This window comes from Loa loa, assembly GCF_000183805.2.
Source record: "Loa loa unplaced genomic scaffold supercont3.172, whole genome shotgun sequence".
Taxonomy (NCBI): domain Eukaryota; kingdom Metazoa; phylum Nematoda; class Chromadorea; order Rhabditida; family Onchocercidae; genus Loa; species Loa loa.
In genome coordinates this window covers 1-21,204 of record NW_018108352.1, presented here as the reverse complement: position 1 = coordinate 21,204, position 21,204 = coordinate 1, and the positions used below count along the sequence as shown (strand labels likewise).

At 34.6% G+C, this 21,204-nt stretch overlaps 7 protein-coding genes across 7 annotated transcripts in view; 4 read left to right on the top strand and 3 right to left on the bottom strand.

Moving 5' to 3' along the window:
• The window catches only part of LOAG_18004 (TPR Domain containing protein), a gene marked incomplete at its 5' end in the record, with an annotated part of 8,793 nt that extends 7,252 nt beyond the window's left edge, over nt 1-1,541 (bottom strand). The window contains 3 exons of the mRNA XM_020450674.1: nt 900-1,047; nt 1,271-1,346; nt 1,485-1,541. Coding sequence (XP_020305614.1) covers nt 900-1,047; nt 1,271-1,346; nt 1,485-1,541 — 281 coding nt within the window. The remainder of the gene's footprint in view (nt 1-899; nt 1,048-1,270; nt 1,347-1,484) is intronic.
• A 2,423-nt stretch (nt 1,542-3,964) lies between these two features.
• Nucleotides 3,965-5,002, top strand: LOAG_05267 (hypothetical protein; the record flags this gene model as incomplete). Its single annotated transcript, XM_020446800.1, has 3 exons — nt 3,965-4,157; nt 4,437-4,621; nt 4,898-5,002. The coding sequence occupies 3 exons, from the start codon at nt 3,965-3,967 to the stop codon at nt 5,000-5,002; spliced, it is 483 nt and encodes a 160-aa protein (XP_020302902.1).
• Nucleotides 5,003-6,220: 1,218 nt separating this feature from the next.
• Nucleotides 6,221-8,177, top strand: LOAG_05266 (MMP37-like protein). The gene is made up of 5 exons (XM_003140803.2): nt 6,221-6,566; nt 6,733-6,903; nt 7,045-7,263; nt 7,445-7,553; nt 7,725-8,177. The coding sequence occupies exons 1-5, from the start codon at nt 6,255-6,257 to the stop codon at nt 7,913-7,915; spliced, it is 1,002 nt and encodes a 333-aa protein (XP_003140851.1). The 5' UTR covers nt 6,221-6,254; the 3' UTR covers nt 7,916-8,177.
• Nucleotides 8,178-8,766: 589 nt separating this feature from the next.
• Nucleotides 8,767-9,274, bottom strand: LOAG_05265 (hypothetical protein; the record flags this gene model as incomplete). The annotated part of the gene is made up of 2 exons (XM_003140802.1): nt 8,767-9,017; nt 9,199-9,274. The coding sequence occupies 2 exons, from the start codon at nt 9,272-9,274 to the stop codon at nt 8,767-8,769; spliced, it is 327 nt and encodes a 108-aa protein (XP_003140850.1).
• A 357-nt stretch (nt 9,275-9,631) lies between these two features.
• On the bottom strand, nt 9,632-11,273 carry LOAG_05264 (hypothetical protein; the record flags this gene model as incomplete). The annotated part of the gene is made up of 4 exons (XM_003140801.1): nt 9,632-9,721; nt 9,845-9,934; nt 10,060-10,219; nt 11,116-11,273. The coding sequence occupies 4 exons, from the start codon at nt 11,271-11,273 to the stop codon at nt 9,632-9,634; spliced, it is 498 nt and encodes a 165-aa protein (XP_003140849.1).
• A 443-nt stretch (nt 11,274-11,716) lies between these two features.
• On the top strand, nt 11,717-15,993 carry LOAG_05263 (hypothetical protein). The gene is made up of 12 exons (XM_003140800.2): nt 11,717-11,826; nt 12,103-12,223; nt 12,415-12,537; nt 12,602-12,727; nt 12,798-12,985; nt 13,360-13,798; nt 14,101-14,241; nt 14,398-14,535; nt 14,671-14,805; nt 14,932-15,196; nt 15,363-15,487; nt 15,711-15,993. The coding sequence occupies exons 1-12, from the start codon at nt 11,744-11,746 to the stop codon at nt 15,960-15,962; spliced, it is 2,136 nt and encodes a 711-aa protein (XP_003140848.1). The 5' UTR covers nt 11,717-11,743; the 3' UTR covers nt 15,963-15,993.
• A 702-nt stretch (nt 15,994-16,695) lies between these two features.
• On the top strand, nt 16,696-17,554 carry LOAG_05262 (hypothetical protein; the record flags this gene model as incomplete). The annotated part of the gene is made up of 3 exons (XM_003140799.1): nt 16,696-16,771; nt 16,867-16,942; nt 17,059-17,554. The coding sequence occupies 3 exons, from the start codon at nt 16,696-16,698 to the stop codon at nt 17,552-17,554; spliced, it is 648 nt and encodes a 215-aa protein (XP_003140847.1).
• Nucleotides 17,555-21,204: the final 3,650 nt, after the last annotated feature.

The window sequence follows — 21,204 nt, the reverse complement described above, 5'->3', positions numbered from 1 at the left end:
GAAATCATAACTGATTCGCTCTAATTTCTAAAGTACTATCCAAAGAATTGTAGCATAGAAAGTTTTCGGTTTTTCGCTTCATATTTTTATGAAAAATATTAGTCGCGTAAGTAATTACAATCATATCCTTTCTCTTTTTCATAAAAAATATTTGCAACCGACACGAAAACTCTGCTGAGCAGACTGTGAGCAAACGATTCCACAGAAGTATTGGTGAAACAATCATCTAATTTAGGCTGATCGTGTATACGTAAAGCCATTTCTGCTTCTTGATATCTGAAGTAACACTCATATTTTGAAGCAGGTATAAAACAAAAATTTGTGTACGATAAGTTTGCATCGAGATACATGCATAAACATTTTGAACACTTAACACTATATTTTGCTGGCCTATAAAACAAGCACATTCGCTTTGTATAATGTTTACCAATAAAGGTTTACTGAGAATATTTAACAAGAGTTTGTTAGCCTTAGTATTTGGTTGGATCATTTCAACAGTAAGAAGAACCCAAAAAGATTAATTCTGGTATGTTACAGCTACGATTTTTATAAAGCTTAAAATATATTCCTCAAATCATTAAATTACTACCAAATTAGATTTCTAATGTAGAACTAACGTATAAGGTAGACCACTAATTTCCTAAATGTTTTGCTACATTTTAAACTGCACATATCATTTGTTCGGAGCTTGAAACTCCCCAGCTAATATCAAAAGAACGAACTGTCCAGAAGCTTTAAAAGAAGTTTAAATAACTGCGTTTACTTACTTATTTTATTATTTATATCAATCATATGAAACACGGAATTTTCTACAACTGGATTCACAGAGGCATTTCTTTGCAGACATTTGAGAAAAAGCATTCCGTTATGAATTTAACGAAAATATAGAAAAATTATACTTTTCTAGATGGTAACAGCAATGTGCAAACAGATAACGAATTTCCGGAGATGAAAGGAATTTGAGTTTCAATAAATTATATGCCGCCTCCAAGCGCTCAGCTCGAGTCAAACAGTATGCGTATAAATACAACGAATCACTGGTATTCACTAAAAGATCAGAATATTATCTAATTCATAGTTCTACTTTTTATTAATGACTTTCCTATACAATGTGCGTTTGAGCATTATGTTTTATCGAACTTTTCAAGATTTGTTTAAAAATTTCCCAACATTTTGCAAGCACCACAGTTTTCGTCAGAAAAGTTCCACTTTCGCATTCTTTTTACAAATGAAACTAATAGTATTTCTGAATAGATCAAAAAAAGGCTACCTGTTTCATGATACACTTCGGCCAGCATTACCGCATCATCGTACTCAAAGTGTTGAAGGGAGCAATGTATAATATTCTAAAAAGAATCAAATTTATTAGGAAACTGAACCTATGGAGATTATTAGAAAATGTAACTTTACGCATATTAGTACTAATTCATTATTTGAGCAACTCAAGTTTAATTAGAAATGAGCACAGCAATTAGAAAATGAACCTCAATTTCTTCACTACGCGTGGGATTCATATTATTAGAAGGTGTAACTTTACGCATATTGGTACAGAAGCACCAACAGTCATACAGCAATCACTAGATCTGATCTCGTTATTCTTTCCTGCAACAAATTCATCGAAATACTTGACTGTCTATTAAAATCCAAATTCATTTGACGAGACGGGTTCTGACTAAGTGATCAATTAATACGATTTACTGGACTAATGATATGCTTATTGGTGGTGTCTAACGGAAACAGGAAAGTTTTGCTTAGTAGGAATTTTGACTTACAGTAAAACTCGAGCACGAGACCTATGGTCGACTCAGAGCCTGTGATAAATTTAATCTGCAAAATTATGAAATGATAAGTTGTGTATAACTGACGGTGTATAACTGACAAGAGTTGATAAGAAATAGTGAACAAACAAGCAAATGTGACACAAAGTCTGACAATAAATTCAAACGTTTGTTTCACATAATATATCAATTAGGTACTGGCTCAAAGCTATGCATGAATTTCAATTTGCCAAGCTAAGCCAACTAGCATATACACCTCTTCGTTATTTTTTATTTTGTTGTTCTAAAGATTCACCACATAATTACACTTCAACATCTCTTTAGTGCTATTTAGTGCTCTTTAGTGCTATTCCTTTAGCCTTATAATGTCATCTGAAAATGGAGCTAACATTTTCTTTGCAAAAATGAGAGACATTTAGAGTTGAAAAACCTCAAGAAACAAAGGACCTTATCTGAGTAAATTTTCCCATTCAGCATGCTCAAGTTGATTACAGAATGAAGTAAACCTTCATTTTTAGTTTTTAAAGAACAAGGTCAGTTAGTATCTGCGTAAGTCTTCGCAAATTATCCTACTTACCGACAAAAAATTGCTATCAGGTACAGTGTTATGCTCACTTTTTTTTGTCTTCAATGCTTACCACTTCACGTATGTTGTCATATTATTCTGCAAGATGAGTGAATCAATAAATTCACCATTCTAATCTTTTTTGACAATGAAAGAAACTGTCATACTTTTAGAGTTCAAGAAAACCAGCGTTTTAAGGAGAAAGAGTAATCTAAGCGAAGTGAAAGGAAACCATAAAGGACCTATAAAAAGGACGGAAGACAAGGTCTCTTATGCTGTACTTTTACCTTCTGTCATGGAAGTTCAATTAAGAACTAAGCATAGCGTAACGAAGTTGAAGTAAAAAACGATTCAAGATACTACTAACACTAAGTGAAGTCAGTTGATGTCAGAATGGCGTATGTGAAGGAAGCGCTCGAGGTCCTCCCAAACAATACTTAGCTAGGCACTAGGAGAAAACTAGCTAGGAACTGTTTTTCCTCGTGGAATTAGTAAAATTAGTAAAAGGATTTGCGACACATTTCGCCACACTACAGATACTTCAATCGCCATATCCCGTCAAATTGCAATCATAATCTCACTCAATCTCCATATCTAGTCGGATCATTCAGCTTTCACGTTGCCCCAATCATACGTCACTGTTGTACCCTTGCACCTCACACTGCTATGACGAAAACAGAAATGCTCTTCTCAATAAGAGCACCACTGAGCGACAAACTTTCCACATGAATTCAAAGTTTTGAATTAGCGGGTAAATTACTGTAAGGCCATTTCAAAGTTTTGTCTGTAGATAGCTAAAACAGTGGGAAAGAAAGAGATTTCGGTTTAAAAAGTTGCACGGGCCAAGTTAGACGGATAGATGGCTAGAAATAGTTTGTGTCAGTGAGGCAGAGGGTCGGCTGTTTAATTATAAAAGGGATGTAAGGCAAAGTGTTCTCACGGAGTGGTGGTGGTACGGACGACGTGGCGTGCATAGTATGACTTGTTATCGTTGTTGTTTCAGGTGTTGGTCAACTCGATAAGACGTGATAGTATGTCGGAGTTAGCTGTTAGCAATTGTTTCAGTCTCCTCTGTGGAAAGTAAGTTTCACGTTATTTGTTGAGTTTGATAACTTTTCTAACGGACGAAAAGGGTTTTTTCAAAATTCTTTTGAACATCATTGTTCAGTTGTAAGCACTGGAAAGTAATAACTTGAGAGATGGCTCAGTGTTTAACCAAAATACCTCACCATACATCAGGTTAATGGGACCTCGCTGTACATCTTTTTGCTCTCATGAAAACAATTCCTTAGAAAATGTACATTAACAGAAGAGAAGAGCAGCAAAGAGATGAAGAAGAGAGTACAGTCACTTCTTCTAGTGATGTGAAATCATACCCTCTATGGTTTTTCCTTCATCTAAATGGTTATCTTGAACTCTGTGTCCTTACTGCAGTACATGAGATGTGAGAAACATGCGAACAGTAATACTAAGTAGGGTCTTTATTACAGTCGAAGATCATTTGAGAATTTAATTAATCTACTGGATATATGGTCGCATAGAGGTTATTAGTATAACTTTATTTCTTAGGATCGCAGCGAATGCGAAACGTGACCGTATCATCGAATGGTAAACTCACCCAATGTTGTTCGTACTTCTTTTTATATTTACGGAAAATCCTGGTGGTTTTTCGTCGTCACTTGTTGACATCTTATATGTTTTCTTGTTTTCAGCTGTAAACGTGGGCACGTGGGCCTCGAGTGTTATTCCTGACGCCCCCAATGGTGACTTATTTAATAACGAGCATATTCGCTCTTTGGAGAGTTTTGTTAATGGTAACTCTTTGCACCCTTTATTTGCCGCTAAGGTTTTGTGTTGAAAATTTTCTCGGCTTAATTCTTCAAATCCTCATTTCGCGACATTTTTATAGTAATAATCGATGAAACCCCCAAAAGTTGATGCGCACTACCATGTTAATTTATTCGGGTTCGGCATGGAGTAAAGTTAATAAGGAAACTTCAATTTAAGGCACTGGGTTTAAAGAATGAGACCACTAATATGTATGAAAACCAGAAACTCTAGAAGGCATGACTGGTTTATTGCAATATTTCCAGAAGTTTCATCAGATTGGTGTTGTCATTTGGTGGAGGGCAATATGTTAGCAATATTTCTTCCTTTTGATCAGCGCACATGGGATTTATCGAAGGGTGCATTTGTCTCGTTGTTAGAATTTTGTGAAGACAGTTTGCCAGTTAAACGTATCCTACTTTGTCTAAACAAAATCAGCGTCGATGAAACGGTACATTTTGATTAGATTACTTTTCGTTAGAATGTTCTGTTAATAAATGTTCATGACAAATGAACGGTATGTATTTTGTAAAGTAACACAGGAACCTTATCTGTTCCTTGATTTTGATCGTACATAATTTCCGCACGAACCATGTGTAGTCTTTCCTCAGATGGTTGCAGACGTTATTTCCTCATACTGAAGACATATTGTCAATTATGATTTTAACATACTAGGTCAAGTAGCGTACTTATTGTAATTCTTTATGTTTAATATCAATTATTTCAGGTCATTTCTTGCTTCAAGTATTTGGGCTTCAGTCCTCTTCATCCTCATTCATATCCCTCCTGTATTGACCCTCAAGGAGTGTTTGCAATGGTTTACAATATGTGACGCATTTTTTTTTTTTATTTCCCACAGCTTGAAACATCCCTAAAAGTGTGCTATCTTAGTGGAAAGAACCTGTATATCCTGACAGTAATTCAAAAATGTTTTAGTTTGCACAGTCAGATATTTCCTATGATTAGTTGAGTATTACGGTATATCCTTAGGTATTTTTTAGTAAATGGCAATTTCGAACCGTGTACTTACTTATCTGTGAAAATTTCTGCTTTGATTTTGTATTTCGTTATATATGTTTATTACTTTGGGACTGGTTTATTTACTTATTGCATTAGAAGTTTGGGAACTGAGATCATGTTTATATGATTACTTCCGTTTACGGATGAAATATGCATTCTAAAAATGATGTGCTTTAAAAGAATCGTAAGTTAGTAGGCGAGGCATAATTTTCAGATTTTGTAGTTCGTACTTTTTGTAAATATATTTTCACCGAATCATTTATTTAGTATGTGGTCATATTTTGATCTGATTTGCTAGATGTTTTGGTATAGTTCCAATTTTTGTTTGGCTTAATTCTGTAAAAATGGCTTTCTTTAATTTTATAAATTTTTATAAATAACTTTCTTTATAAATAACGTTTTTATAAATGACTTTCTGTTTACTGATAGATACCAATTCCATTTATTGTATTTCTTGGAGCGGATTTATTTGGAATAATTCTGTAGTTTTTTAAAAAATACAGTTCTGTAGAGACATTCTTTTGCTGCTTACATTTGAAATCAGTATATGTACTACATACTTTATGCGAATATGAAAGCAAGGAGTTAAATACAAGTTTTACTGAAATGGGTGAACGTTTTATGGACATCCAATACGAATTAATATGGGGAAATAAATCCAAATAATGTAGCAGAAATTGAGCTAGAAGATTTGGGATGATTTTTATTTTTATTTTTATAAACAAAACAAGCAATGAAAAAACCACAAGCTGAATGGCGACTGCAGGATTCTTTTAGTAACTTTGAATTCTCTTGAATTATCAAAAGAGGAAAAGTATTCGCTCAGAGAATAATCCCTAAGAGTTTTTGGAGGACATGCGTTGTTTGATTTATGTTAATTATACAAAAGATTTTTCACGGGAAATACTGGCGAGATGTATGATTAATGTGATTCAGTAAGATTTCTACCTTGCTTGTGTCATTTGTAGAGTAGTGATTAATCTCGGAAAAATCGATAATAGTTCAGGTTCCCTTAATTAGGACAGTTCTTTGTTAGGATTGTGGAGGAACACCGAAAAAGCAAGATGGAAGGATTTTGTGAAAACTTATCAGGCGATAGGAAGCTGAAATATCTCCTGGATATTTTACCGTTGGACACTGTTGAGTACGCATGCGCCTACGGCTCGGGTGCAGTACCGCAGGGGAGTGACCTACGGCTCGGCAAAATGGTCGATTTCATTATTGCAACGAGTGATTCAAATCAATTTCATAAGCAGAACTTGAAAATGAATCCGATGCATTATTCATCATTACGTTTTTTGGGCTATCAAAAGATTGCGCAATTGCAAAGGAACTATGCGGCCCGGGTGTATTGTAACACTCGAGTATTATACCAGGTATGGTTTAAACTCCACTTTTTGAAATTTTTTATAACGACTTATTCCACTGATTTGGATGGTGCATTGTTTTGCATCTAATAACCAACCTTATAACATCTTAAGTTCCTACTAAAAGCTCAAAAATCAGAGTCATTAGAACCTGAATCAGTTTGGGAATTTTCAGGGTCATCTTATAAAGTATTCTGTAATTGATACCGATGATTTTTTACTGGATCTGATTGAATGGAGGTGGATATATTTAGCGGGAAGATTGCAGAAACATGTTGTTGATGTTGTCAATCCTTCATCGAGGATAGCTTTCGCTATGAAAAAGAATCGTTGCAGTGCTTTACGGGTAATCGAGTCTTTGTTGATTTTTCTGCCGGATTTTAATTTTCTTGAAAGCCCAAGATTTTATATCGACATTCAGTCATAGAAGCTTCCAAGCATCTTGATTGCTTTTGCCAATGTTATATGCATCTTCACATTTTTTCAGGCAGCATTGTTATTTTTGCCGGACAAATTTTCACTTTCACAATTTTACAACGAGCTCATATCCCTTTCATATCGAGGTGATTTTCGCATGTTATTCGGTGAAGACAGAAATAAAACAGAAAGAATTGCTGAAGGAAGTAGGGTTCAACTTAATCAAATCTACGTGCCACTCCTGAAAGCTGACAAAGATGTTTCCATCCAAGGCCAAACCATTGAACAAGTAACCATGTTTTCTACAAAATGATGTTATGTATTACGAAACTTCATGCAGATAATGGAAAATTGTCGGCATTACAAACTTCTTCAGGAAGGAAGATGGGTAGCTGGCAGACTGAATCAAAAAGAAACTGTCCCCGAATTCCGTAGTGTGTCTTATTGTTATATAGCATATAATTCTTTAGGATAAATGCGACGCCGTATTATTCAAACGAATTATAGAATTACCATTTAATGTACTTTGGAATTTGCAACGCAGAACTAACAGCAGGAACGAAACGCAAAACGATATAGGTACCACATTTTTTAAAACGTTATCCATAGCACTTGTTACAGCAAAGTAGACAAGAGATGCAAACTCCTAAATATTATGATTCAGCTGGCATTTTTTTTAAAACGTCACCCATAGCACTTGCTACAGTAAAGTAGACAAGAGATGCAAACTCCTAAATATTATGGTTCAAGAAGAGATTGCTGCTTCACTGGCACGGCAGTTGGATAGACCGAAACCTGTTGCTGAAGCCATCGAAGATATTGTCTGGAAATCTGCTTTGCAACAAACTGTAAAAAATGCATTTTCTGCGGGTATCACGCGCTCAATTGCATACGCTTTTACAAAGATCACAAAAATGCTAAAATCATTGAAACATTTATAGCGTTAGAACATGATGTAGAATACAGTGTACAGTATTGATCTTCACAAATAAAAAAGCAAGGGAAAAGCATGGTATTGAAGAATCCGAACTTCGGAATGCTATTTTCTCACTTTTCAAATGCGATAATACTATATTGCTGAAGTTGACAAGTTTTTCAGTTGACGGTTTTATAATGAGCATAGAAGGCAAAATATTACATTTTTTGCTTAAAAAAATCTAGTCTTATGTTCTAAATGTTTGATCATTGTCAAACTCTCTTTTGTGACTAAAGTGAAACAATTATAAAAATATGTGAAAGCAGTTATAGGACATTGTTATGCTGTGCTAGTGATGTTTTGAAATTCGATACAAAGAACACTTCATGAATTCGTTGTAAGTGATGGATAGGGAGGCCTGATATACCGAAAGTAAGAGGGCGACGAGGCTTATGCAAATTCTATTTGTTAAAACTTAAACGCTGGGGAAGACTAGAAGTGCTGTATTTAACAACACAGAAAATGTTTTGCAATACCATATCTTAATTCATTTGGGTTCTGGAACATTTCGGGAACAAAAATTTATAACAAAGAAAAACTGATAAGTCTGTATGAATTAGATTCTAAAAGAACTTAAATAACTGAGAAAAGTTGTCTTACTATTGAGATGAAGCAACTGAACTGAAAAGTTGAAAAAACAAGTACGAAAATCCATATAGCAGCAGAATCTTAATATACATTGTAAAAGCGATCACTAATAATTTTACAAACCGTGGATCAAGGATCTATAAACGGTAAAAATGCATAAACGACAGGGTTCAATTTGAAAATATTAACAGAAAATATTAACGTTGTACTTCTTGAAATTGAAGCATTTCAGGAGAGATTCAAAATGTTCTTATCCTCATAAATTCGTTGCAAACGATGGAAAACTTGTTCTGCAACACCAATAAATCTGGTAATTGCATGCATAACTTCATGTTCATATTGTGAACCCTTCCCAATTATAATCGCATTCAATATAAAATCTCGAGAAGCAAGTAAATGGGTCGCTATCCTGACAAGTTTCCTAACAATCCAACTGTGGTGTTTCGATAGCGTGATATCATAGCTTGCCTGACATAATGCTGAAATCTGAAATTATCCAGTAAATAGTAAATAATTTCATTCTAAGTCTACAGATAACTTCCGACGAGATCTCTGCGCCTCGTTAAACAGCCTGTTCTATTTTGGGGTAAAACAATTCGGAATGAACGTGCAGCAGAACTAATTTCACTGCGTATTTCGATACGATTGAGTAGAAGCTACTCATATTAATTGCGAACTGATGCATTAACTGAACACTTGGATGATTGCGTAACCTCTCTACGGTAAGCTCTGACATGTCTGCTGGTGGACTGTACCGCGTTTCTCGAAAATAAGACAGGTCTTATATTATTCCCCCTCACTCAAAAAAGAAAAAACGTGCTACGGGTTATTTTCAGGGGATGTCTTATTTTCGGGGAAATATGGAGCATTTCCTTGTCCACCCGCTCACTGAGGTTATCCTACTCTGCTCGCCATTTTCGGATCAATCGGACATCCAACTTCTTTTCATTACAGAAAACTATAAGCTTCTTGCCGTGAGATCTCCACAGTTCCTTTTTTGTACTCCACAGAATAGCTTTTACCACTCATTCTGTCTTTTACCACGCATGGAGACCAGACGTCGGGGAGCATCAGAGAGATAAGTCTGGAGGCTCTACGCGGCTAATCGCCACTCCCCGCGGACGTGTTGAGCGGCGACGCAGAGAATGGGATGGACTCGAGCCTCATCTAGGACTTGGTGCGGCTGTAAGGGACCCATGCCCACTGCGACTGCGGTGAGGCCGAACTAGGTCTTATTTTCAGGGGATGATTTATTTTCGAGGAAACACGGTATCTAAGATTCCAGCTTGAGAAACATTAAACATACCTGATCTCCTTCACGGGAATTTTTTAGATTCTTCAAGAAATCAACGATAAATAACAGGGCCCTATGCAGTCGAAGCAATGTTCTTGAACCCTTCAAAATAGCAATAAGAAATTCAAATTCTACGAGACACGAAGATAGAGTATGAGTAAAAGAATGGACTTTTGTCTAGTAAGATTTTCTTTGAGCTTTAATTTATATATAACTAACATAGTTACTTTTTCGGATGGTGCGCCCAAACGACATTCCCACGATATCATGCTATTTACGGTATCATAATGAGCAGGGTCTGCTATATGTAACTCATGCAAGATCTTTTCTTTCTCCAACAAATCATTCTCAACAAAAGAAAATCCTTTACTGAGGATTGAGAATAACCTGGAAAGAAGCTGCTGTAAAAGACTGAAATTAATATAAAAGCCAAAGAAAGTTTCTTATTAATGAATTCCAGAAATTAGCGATTCCTTGAAGTGTGCATATCACTGAAACAAAAGTTTTAATAATTTGTTTAAGAACAAATGATGAATGGGCTGCTTGCTAACTAACGAGGGTTACTTTTATAGGGCACTTATCTACCCAGTTCTGAAACAGGGATGCAAGGAACTTCTAAGCCGAATGCTCTACCTTTGCAGTTCAAAAGATCCACCATTCTTTATTAACAAATAAGAGTCGTCCACATCCTAATAGATCGGGAACTGGAATGTCTAAACCACAGAAGTCATTCCAAAATCAAGCGCTGGCAACCAGAGCAACAAGGTGTGCACTGCGGAATAATAGCAGAAGTGGCTTAACTTGTTTTCAAACAGGTGAAAACAAATAGTTACTAGACTCACTGTTAATAGTTCTGTCAATTAAAGGAAAAAATTCAGCACTAACTAGACATCCAATTACGAAAAATGGATGATAATCGTCAACTCGTATTTATTCTCACTTGAGTGCACTGCTTGTGGCAGGATAAAAATTTGTTCTTATAAGTTAGCATTAGCTCTCTGTTTTAGTACAGCTTTTTGAAATGAAAGTTTTGAACACTTTTTGAATTTTGTTTTAGTACAGCTTTTTGAATTAATCGATCGCATAATCGTCACTTCTTATTTTTCACTTCCCAGCCCTTTTGTTACCATTAACTGGCTTGTAATTTTGTAATGTAATCTCTACTTAACTTAAAGAAATCTAATTATTCATCTATCTTTTTTACTTGTCTTAAACAAATTAAGCAGTGAAAACTGATTATCAAAAACAAATTTCAAATCAAAACATGAAGTAGAGTGCGTTACTTGTTAATTTGTCGATATGCATCAATGTACAGCGGCAGACTAACATCACTGTGATCCACAAGTGACTTTTCAAATAGTTCAGTCACCAGATCGATATCAAACTCATTTTCTCGCGTTACAACCATCTTCGCCATTTCGTCTTCTGCCTGTTCAATCATTGTATCAGATAAATTGACAAAGTTAGTATGTAATATCCGTCATTTACATTTGAATCTCAGCAGAAAAAAAAAGGAAATGAATAAGGAGAAGGAAAGGTAAAGCAAGAAAGGGAGAGGACAAGGTCACAACTTCCACGGACTAGCTTGAAATGCTTCAATACGCTGAACTGAACTTGCGAGTTAACAATTTCATCCAATTAAACAAAAAAAGTACTTTGTCCGTGTGGTACTTCACGGTTGGATATGCGAGCATTCTTTTCCCAATTTTTCTCTTTCGGTGTTGGTGCGGTTGAGAGTGTTAGTGGTTTTGCTGACCGATTGGGGAAAGGATAGTTACTACACCGTCCGGACATCTATTTTACGCGTCATAAATCTCAGATTTTTTCGTAACGTACGTGAGATGTTCAATTATGTATGTGTATTTGTTGTATATTAACATTTCATTAGGAAAGCCATGCAGTAGAGATCAAATGGATTGGAATAGTTGGGAAGAGTTCAGAAGAACTGGATTTGACATCGTTGAAGCCGCCGTAAAATTCAGCTCTGATAACAGGTAATAAAAAGTTAGGTTTCATTCTTAAGCAGACATTTTGCTTACTCCTTAGAAATATGACTTTTTACAACTCACACATTATTTGTCATTCGATTGATCTGTTCTGTTTTCCACTTCCAGGGTTTTTTCTTTTTTAATTACATAATAGTTGATTACAAAAGCCTGGCAGTTCCATAAGGAATCAAGAATTTGTTGATCTCGTTCAAGTAAGCTGTGATATCAGCAGCGATGTAAAACAACTTGGAGCAGGATTTCTATTAGTAATTTTCATTGCAGGCAAGCATTTATTGTTTCCAATAACGATGTAATAGTCGTGGAGGTAAATAGTGGTCATCGTATACAGTTTCTCACTCATCCTGCAAAGATTGTCAGCCTTTATTATGCATTTCCGGGCAAAGTAAGTTTCGAAGTTTGCAAATGAAGCAAACCAGTGAATGAAGTTCATTATAATGCTCACAAAATTAAGATTCCAAATCGCGATGCTAACGATATATTGCAGCACTAGTTAGTTCACTTGTTGCATTGGCAGTCGTAGTGAAAAATGTTAATCTTGAGCATTCCTACTGCATTAAAAACCTAATATTTTAGGCAATAACTTATACCGCTGATGGTACAGAATATATCTGGAGCACTGATACGTGGGCTGTTCTACGTTGTCGCGAACTGAATTGTGTGCCAATTAACGTCTGGCACTCATGTGAAACAACTTTGGTTGGTTTTTCTAAAAATTTAATCAGCAGGTAAATTTATTCCTTATTTTGTGGCATTGTTTCAGGTTGTGACTAAAAGTGAGAATAAAGAATTGATTGTTACGAAGGTCGACGGAAATGAAGTTCTGCAAAACCAGGAAATTCTACGAACTGGGCCACATAATATTGGATCTTCTCAATTTGCTGTTACGGTAAGTAAACTTGGCTGTGATTGGCCTTCTCAATGAAAATTCGAACGAAATATAAGCTTTGCTGTTTCAGGCTGATTACTTTGTGTGTTGTGAGAAACTTTTTGTATATCTCTACACTTTTAATGAGGATGGAGTTAAACGATTCAAATATATTGGTAAAGCTGATTTCATGGATTCGTCACTGCTGGAATTTATAAGCATTGCAGCGCTTGGAGATATAGTAGCAGCTGCAATATCATTTGGCCGCGTATTTATATGGTTCGTCAAAATGGAGATTATGAAAAATAAGAATTTGGATATGGAAGCATGTTTCTTAGATAGGGCGAGGAGGGGATAGGTTAATCTTGCTAATGGCATCGTTTTTAATTTTATTTTAGGATAGAAGCCTCAAGCTTATATCTTCGAAATGTGTTGCACGTTTTTCCATGGCATGGTGCTTTTATATTTTTACAGTTTTACTTAGCTGAAGTTTATTTCATAAGTGATGACTTCCATTAGTATTTCCTTCTGAATATAGCAACGAGTTATTTCTGAGTATTTCATTTTTGAGTGTTCCATGAAGTTTTATTTTAATGAACTGGACTGTTAGGTTTAAAATTTCATACAACAGTAAATTCCGAATTATTTCACAGGAATGACGTGAGTCGGAAGGGTATCAGTTCGTTCAGTCACTCAGTGCATTGGCATAAATGGGCTCCATGCTTGGCTCTAACCGAATCAAATACTTTATTTTCTGCTGGTGATGAAGGTGTTTTGGCGAAATTTTCTCTCTCAGAGTTAAAGTCAATATCTAAGCCACAACTATTACCAAGATTGCAAGCACCAGTTCGAAGGCTTAATCTTTCTGAAGATGGTTCTATTGTGGCTGTTGTACTGGCTGATAATTCGGCACATTTCATTCTCAGTTCAACACTTAATGTTTTCTCTTCAATGGAATCAATTCTCTGTTCTCCGAAAAAGTCGCTCTTTCCCCTTACTGAGGATCCCCTTTACACAAACTATGTTGTACACAGTGCACGTCCTGGTTTTATGCAGTGGATTGTACCATCTACAATGATCTCCATTGCAACGGTACTTAACTGATGTTGCGTAACTTTCATCTAAACAGCTTTTGACATCAATGTGCAGTCTACCGTTGACGGATATCTAAGCAGTCTTCGTATCGATTTTTAAGTGGTAGCGATTATCCTAGTAGTTCATTACTCCTAACGATTAAGGCTTTCATTAATTTTACTGGTGACTTAAATGACAACACTGTATGCCGGACATTGCCCGTTGGAAAAAATCATTTCCTTATATCCTTCTGTTGTTAAGACAAATTATAATCAAAAAAAGATACAGATGATAAAAAGTTAGTACTGCTTCATTTATAGGTTGATGTGTCCAGAGAGAATCCGATAGAGGGAGAAAATATATTTTCTGATACAACAGGCTATATAGACGTTTGTGAAGTTGCATTGTCGCGGACAATGGTAGTGACCGCTGATTGTGATGTCAGTTTGGATATGCCAAATGTAATTTTTTAATGCGTTATTAAAGTGTTACTTAATGATTAGATTTTGAATGGTTAATTTTAGTTAAGAGGAAATAAAAATTCATCAGCCTGAATTGAAAACGAAGATTTGTTCTGTCTCTCATTAAAATCTGATCTGAAGAGGGGAAATTTTCAGAATCGGTTGCAGTTTTGGCGTCGAAATGAAGATTTGGGTTCTTTTGCTTTAGAATATTGCGAGTTATGTATTGATGGATTTATAAAGTTTATTCGGGCCTGTCTTGACTATGATATGTTCGTTACTGCTGATGATAAGGTTGGTTGTTTTGGAAACTTTTTTGGTGGATCGGTTTCAAACACAAAAGACAAGTGAAGTATTTTCTTACCACCGTCTTTTTTCTTTGCCATCTAAAGATGATTACTCTGTTAATTACATGCTAAATCATTTCAGGGAATTCTGTGCACATGGGAAAGAGTAAAAAGTGATGAGAAAAAGTGGTATAAGTCGAGCGAAGTTCATTGGATGAATGTTCCTATTTTGCATATATCAAGGATACAAAAATCACATTTTGCTGCAATTCATAATGTTTTTTTCCCTTTTAAAGTCAAAACTTCCAAGGTTATAGAATAAGTTCCAGAAGTTTTAGAATGGACAGAATTCCGAAATGAAGTTGAATTTTATTTTAAAGTTTACCATTCAATTCATTTCCAGATTAGTCAGAAGACCGATGGAATTGTTGCACTGTGGTGTGTGGAACAGGAAAAATCTCCACGCGTGCTTTACGTCCATCAGGGCAACGGCAAACTTACAGCAGTGGAATGGGGTCCTTTGAACAATGTCAACTTACTTATCATATCATCTGAAAGTTGTATCTATGCTTTCAACATATGTACACTTGCGCCATTATGGATTGTTTGCGAACCAGATTTAAAACTTGCCATAACATCGCACTTTACGGTTGCATATAATAAAAACGGTTTGTGTTTCTCCTATCGAATTTCTTCGTGTTTCTCCTACCAATTTAAAATTATTACTGAAAAGTTTCAATATTTGTATAAGACTGGAATAATATCAAAAACTACCAGAATGAATAAATGCAACAGAAATTTGTATTGTTGTTGTAACAAGCACGAGTTTTGCAGTTGTTTCTGTTATCGATAGCTCTTCCGGCACCTTACTATGTCAAAGGAAGTTAAATTCAACCCCAGAAAGTGTTATTGCTGTTGGAGAGGGCCGAACGTTTACAGTGGTTGCTGCCTACGAAAAGGTTTGCATTGTTTTTTTTTAAAAAAGCATATTCAAATCAACACATGTTTGTACATTTTGTATATATCATATAATCTAGGCTATTCAGGTTCTGTTACTATGGTCGATCAAAAATTAATATCTTTTCATCTTATCTACTGTATAATTAAACTTAGTGTTAAAGACTTCGCTTTTCATAATTTTCGTATTGCTTCACAATCGTCCTTTTCCTTCAAAAATTTTAGGGCTATGGAGTGATCGCGAGGTCAGAATTGCTAGAGGAAGCCCAAAAGCAATTGTATAAAAGGAATACAGCATTGAAGAAGACTCCGTTCTCAAATTTATTGACTATTGGTAAAAAGGAAGTTAAAAGTAACGAAGTTTTTGTTGAAACTTCATCCAATTTGGGAATCTTCTCTGGACCATCGTATTCGCTTGCACCTATGCCATATTTGGCTCAGAAATTTATTCGTTCGTGTTTTTTATTACCCCAGTAATTATGATACTACTGGGCAGTACTAGTTATGCAATAAGTTATCATGGATTATTTTAGTTTATTCCATCCTTATCTTCGTAACAATAAATTTAAGTGATTTATTCCTTTGATCTTTCCAAAATTTAAAGATTTCTTACCTTCTCCACTCAAGCCGCATTAACAGTATAAAATGAATTGTTATTCGAATACTGCTTCGAACGTAACATTGATGAAATTAAATTACCGGAATTATTATCACATCAAATACATCTTACCAAGCTTCATAAATTCAAAACTGTTTTACAATGCATACATAATACTAATTTTGGTGTTGTAATTGGTTTTAAATTTAGATTTTTACTTCGAAATTTGGAAGCAAGCATTGAAAACTTCTATCTACCACTTCTCACGTTTTTAGAAGGCTATGATGTATGACTAATCACTAAGTGTTTTGTATTTTAGTTAACGGTTGAAACTGTTTTAATATAGAAATCATTCTGATTGTGCTGTAATATTTGATATTCTGTTGTTTACTTTAATGATGAACTTCGATTACTCATTAATGATTACTCATTATTCATCATTATTCATTAATGATGAAAAGCAGGAAATTTTATGTAATAGTGGAAAGTTAGTATTTCCAAATTTTATATAAAAAAGAATCTTTGGAACTGCTATGGTGTGCTTTTATATCGCACACTGACACTGTTTCAACTTCAGACTGCATCACCTGATATTCAGTTGGATGACATGAAATGGTCATGAGAGCTTTCTCTATGCGATGGTTTGCACGTAAGGCTAAGCAGAAATGCAATGGGCGAGAATATGTGAGTTAGTGTGATTAACCAGAAATATTTTTTGGCGATGATTAAAGAAGAGAAGAGGGGAGGAGTGAAATCTTAGGATAACAACTGAATTGTTTACAGTCTTCCATAACAAGCTTGCCAATGACTTGTGTGAGGATTTCAGTAGACCACAACAGGATGGTCAAATGCCTTTCAAGTAAGCTGTTTGAAAAAGGTAGTCGAAGTGGACATTGTAGCAAAAAATTGGTTTCAGATTTCACCGTAAATTCGTCAAGTTCCGAAGTATCAGATATTTGTTTCAAAAGCTAGAAGGGTTAATTCCTTCTTCAAAGTGGACTGCCCTCTTGTTTTTGTTACTTTGAATTCTCGTGAAACGTTGAATTCTCGGTTCCACTCTATTCGGTTCGATTACAATATTGGATTTTGCTGGCAACGTCGACAAGTTTTTATTCTAAATCTTCACATCTTGTCATGTCATTGTGTGGATCCGTTTTTGAAACGAGAATACTGTGTATTGAAGCAAACAAAACCGAAAGGAATTAAAAGGATTATGGAAGCGATTTCGATTGTTGGAAAGAATCAATCAGTTTGGCAGTATTATGTGTTTATTGGGCAAACGTTTCAATCAGTGGATTTATTCGAAGCTTACGATCCTAACCAACTTTGGTTCACTAATTTATTCACTCGTTTTCTTATCGATTATCTCCGAACAAATTGTCTTGCGGTGTGTCGGTGGCAACATTTGCATATTGCAGAAGCAAATGGAGCACTTCATGCAACTGCATTCATAACCACCAAACATTGGTGATTTAAATGTTCGAAAGTCCAATTGGGTAAATCATGTAAAACGATGTTACAGATACTCTATGAATTTCCTTAGAAGAAATGATGTATGATCATGTTTGGTCATTATGGGGTCAGCTGTACAAGATATTCGAATAGATCACTTAACCTGCTTTGCATAATTCAGCATTGCTTAAACATTTATATCAAACTATCTGTGATAAATGATCGACAACCTTTTGTTATGCTATGTGTAAGAAAATTAATGGAAATGTCATTTTACTTATGAAGCCTGTGCCAGGATTTATTTTTCTCCTTCATGATTCAAGAACAGATTAAGTATTCGATTTACAGGGTTAGCACAAACTGTTTTGCTCTATTTTTTTTCGCACTTAATTTTCTTTATCAAGAAATGAATTTCAAATTCGAAAATACCAAATGTAGAATCAAGCAGATTGTTTTAAGACACATCGCTTCCTTTTTTCCAATTTTCAGTAGTTCCAGCGCAACAGGAAAGTTGCAAGAAAAATTTTTGCTGAGGAAAAGTTATAAGAGGAAAGTTATAAGGAAAAAATTGAGGAAAGTTATAAGAAAAGTTTTTGCTGCAATCCTGCCAATAAGAATTGCTATATTTAATCCGCTTTTTGAATTTAAACTGATTTGCTTAACAACTAAGTTTAAGCGCAATAGATATTGCTTGTATAATAAAGACAGCTGCCTTTCAACTAACAGTCTTCAGTGCATTTGGTAAATGAGTTTTTGTTTTAAATCTGTTATAGAGTTAGTCTACGTAAGCAATCAATTTGAAGTTGTGAATATTATGAATTTTCATTGATATAATTGGAACTTGAATAATTTGGTGAGGATTAAAATTTACGTTTTTATTATAAAAAATCTTCAAGCAAATATATGGCAGAAAAAAATAGTAATGATTGTCTTGCCTTACCTATCAATTTTCTTTTAAATTGTAAAACAAGTTGTGATTGTATGTGCACTACACATTTGCATTCTCAAAAGTATATTATATTGTTCAAAAATTTCGATCTGTTTTCCAACCAACAGTTGCTAGTTAAAAAAAAGCAATGGAATTTCATATGTTTCTTACCCGAATAGAAAGGTCAAAATTTGCAATGAGTTGGTGAATGTTGTGGTTTTCCGAAATTAATCTTTTGTTTCTTGATTTTATGTCAAACATTTTATGTTAGATTTATCCTGCGTCCAAAAATTATCCACTCAAACTTTGAAATTTGCATTTATTTTCCAACTGAATTTTTGAATCATCATTAGTAACATGGGATGGCGATGATCAACAGTATAATCATTTTTCTTTCAGTGCTGAAAAATCATCGTAAGAGGACATGTGTGATTATAAACTTAGCTCTGAGAAAAGCCAATCTTCATTTCAAGTATCCTCTGATAATCATACTAGATCATACTAGGTCCTGCTTTGGGCATGTAAAAAGAGTAAAGGCGTCATTGGCACAAATGATAAGTAGTAATGTCTGGAAATTTTCTTATGTGTTCCATTCGTTAATTGTAATTAAAACAAAAATCTGCTGGCCTTTTTGAATTTCTTTCGTTTACAAAACGAAAACAAAGTTCTTCCACATAATTCCATAGCCCAGCACCAGTCGTATGGTAGGTCATTGATTCTGCTATTGTGATAGTCAGTTGCCTAATTGACTCATTCCACCTTCTGTCTCTTATGAATCAGTTTGAATTTAAATATAGTTGACAGTACAATATTAATGCAATAAATTCTTTTCATACTTCATGTTACCTCTAATCTTCTACTTTTCGTTTGTGACCCGAATTCGATTGGGTTCAGCCATTATTTTGTTGAAGAAATCATCAAACGACAGATCGATATTTAAAGTATATCAGATAGGTGGTGATATAATTGAAAGAAGCAGTAGCGTTCTCAAAGCGACCAATATTTCTTTAGGTTTATGAAAGAATTAATTAGACTGTGTGTTGGTTCTCCAATGGACCTGAAAGTTAATTGATATGTTAGCATGCAGCCATTTTCAAACAAGCTTAATACAATAAGTGAAGAGAAACAAGCAATAGCGGCGATATGTGTTTTGCCTCTTTCCTTTCTTTTTTTGAAAATTTTTTGTGGAAAACGAAAAAGTAGCAATAGAGAATTGTAAATGCATCAGTGGAACAGCTTCGTTGCTGCATTGTTATAGGGTACTGCATTACAGCATCAGTACCACATGCACCAACACCACCGTCATCCCTGCACCACATCACTGCAAACATCTAGCAAAACATTTTTAATTTCATTTCCCCTTCCATGTTGTTCGCCTCCCTACACCTAGTTTGTCCCCTCTTACAGCTCGTTACTGACTAATGGCAACCACACTAATCCGTAATTAAGCTGAAGATGAAGGAAACTTCTAGCTTTAGGTTGTGTATGATACTGACATCCGTTAATCATTTGTCCCTTGTATTTCAGGCTCTATGGTTTTCAAGACTTCGTTCTGCATTTGATATTTTGGAGCTAAATTTTTGTGATTCTCTATGAATTTTCCTATTCATCCACTTATCACTTCCACTTTATTTAACTGATCAGGCGGAAACGGAAGTTGTATGCGAGTAACAGTGAAATAGTTCTTAGCGCAAGAATCAGATGGCTATGCTCTAATGAGTGGATCGCCGTGTTTTTCTTTTTTTTGAAAATGGCAGAAAAATGACACCACTGTTTATTGCCTGACAATGGTAGAGAGATATTTTGTTTCTTTGGGTGCCGGTGATATTAATTTAATGATAATTCATCAAGTATACTACTGACAAGCTTTTCAATGTTACTTCTCTTTCTTCCATACTGTAAGATTTCCTTTCTACCTGCATTGTTTTTTGAGTACTCCGAAATATCCTTATTCGAATTGCTGTTACTGCAGCATATCCATGAGATATCATGAGGGTTAGATTCAAGTTTGATATTCGATCTTCATTTGAACAGTTATTGGGACTGTTCTCTTAAAACATGAAATTTAGTTCTTGCTTATTTCTGTTATAAAACATGCTAGAAGTCATCCTCATCATAGCCATTCAAAGCATTAAAGGAACTTTTTCTCAATTCAATGCAATAGAAATGATAAATAAAAGAGAAACATGCTACAAGGATAACATCAGCCCCTTTGAGTCCATTCACTATCCCCGCAGTCAACAGAAGAAAAATCCACTCAATTAATGAAATGGAATTAATCGTAAAATGACTCGTACTCGTAATACTGATGATAGTAGTAGTAGAAGAATAACTAATGTTATGCAGCGAATGATGGAAGAAAAGGACGGGTAAGTAGAAATAGGTAGGAAGGGTAGTTCTGGGTAGTTCATTCTAAATACAGTTATTGTTATTGTTTGTTACTTGTTGTTATTGTTTATTCTTTGTTGCTATTGTTTGTTGTTTGTTGTTGTTGTTTTATTATTATTATTATTATTATTATTGCTATTATTATTATTATTATTATTATTATTATTATTATTATTATTATTATTATTATTATTATTATTATTATTATTATTATTATTATTATTATTATTATTATTATTATTATTATTATTATTATTATTATTATTATTATTATTATTATTATTATTATTATTATTATTATTATTATTATTATTATTATTATTATTATTATTATTATTATTATTATTATTATT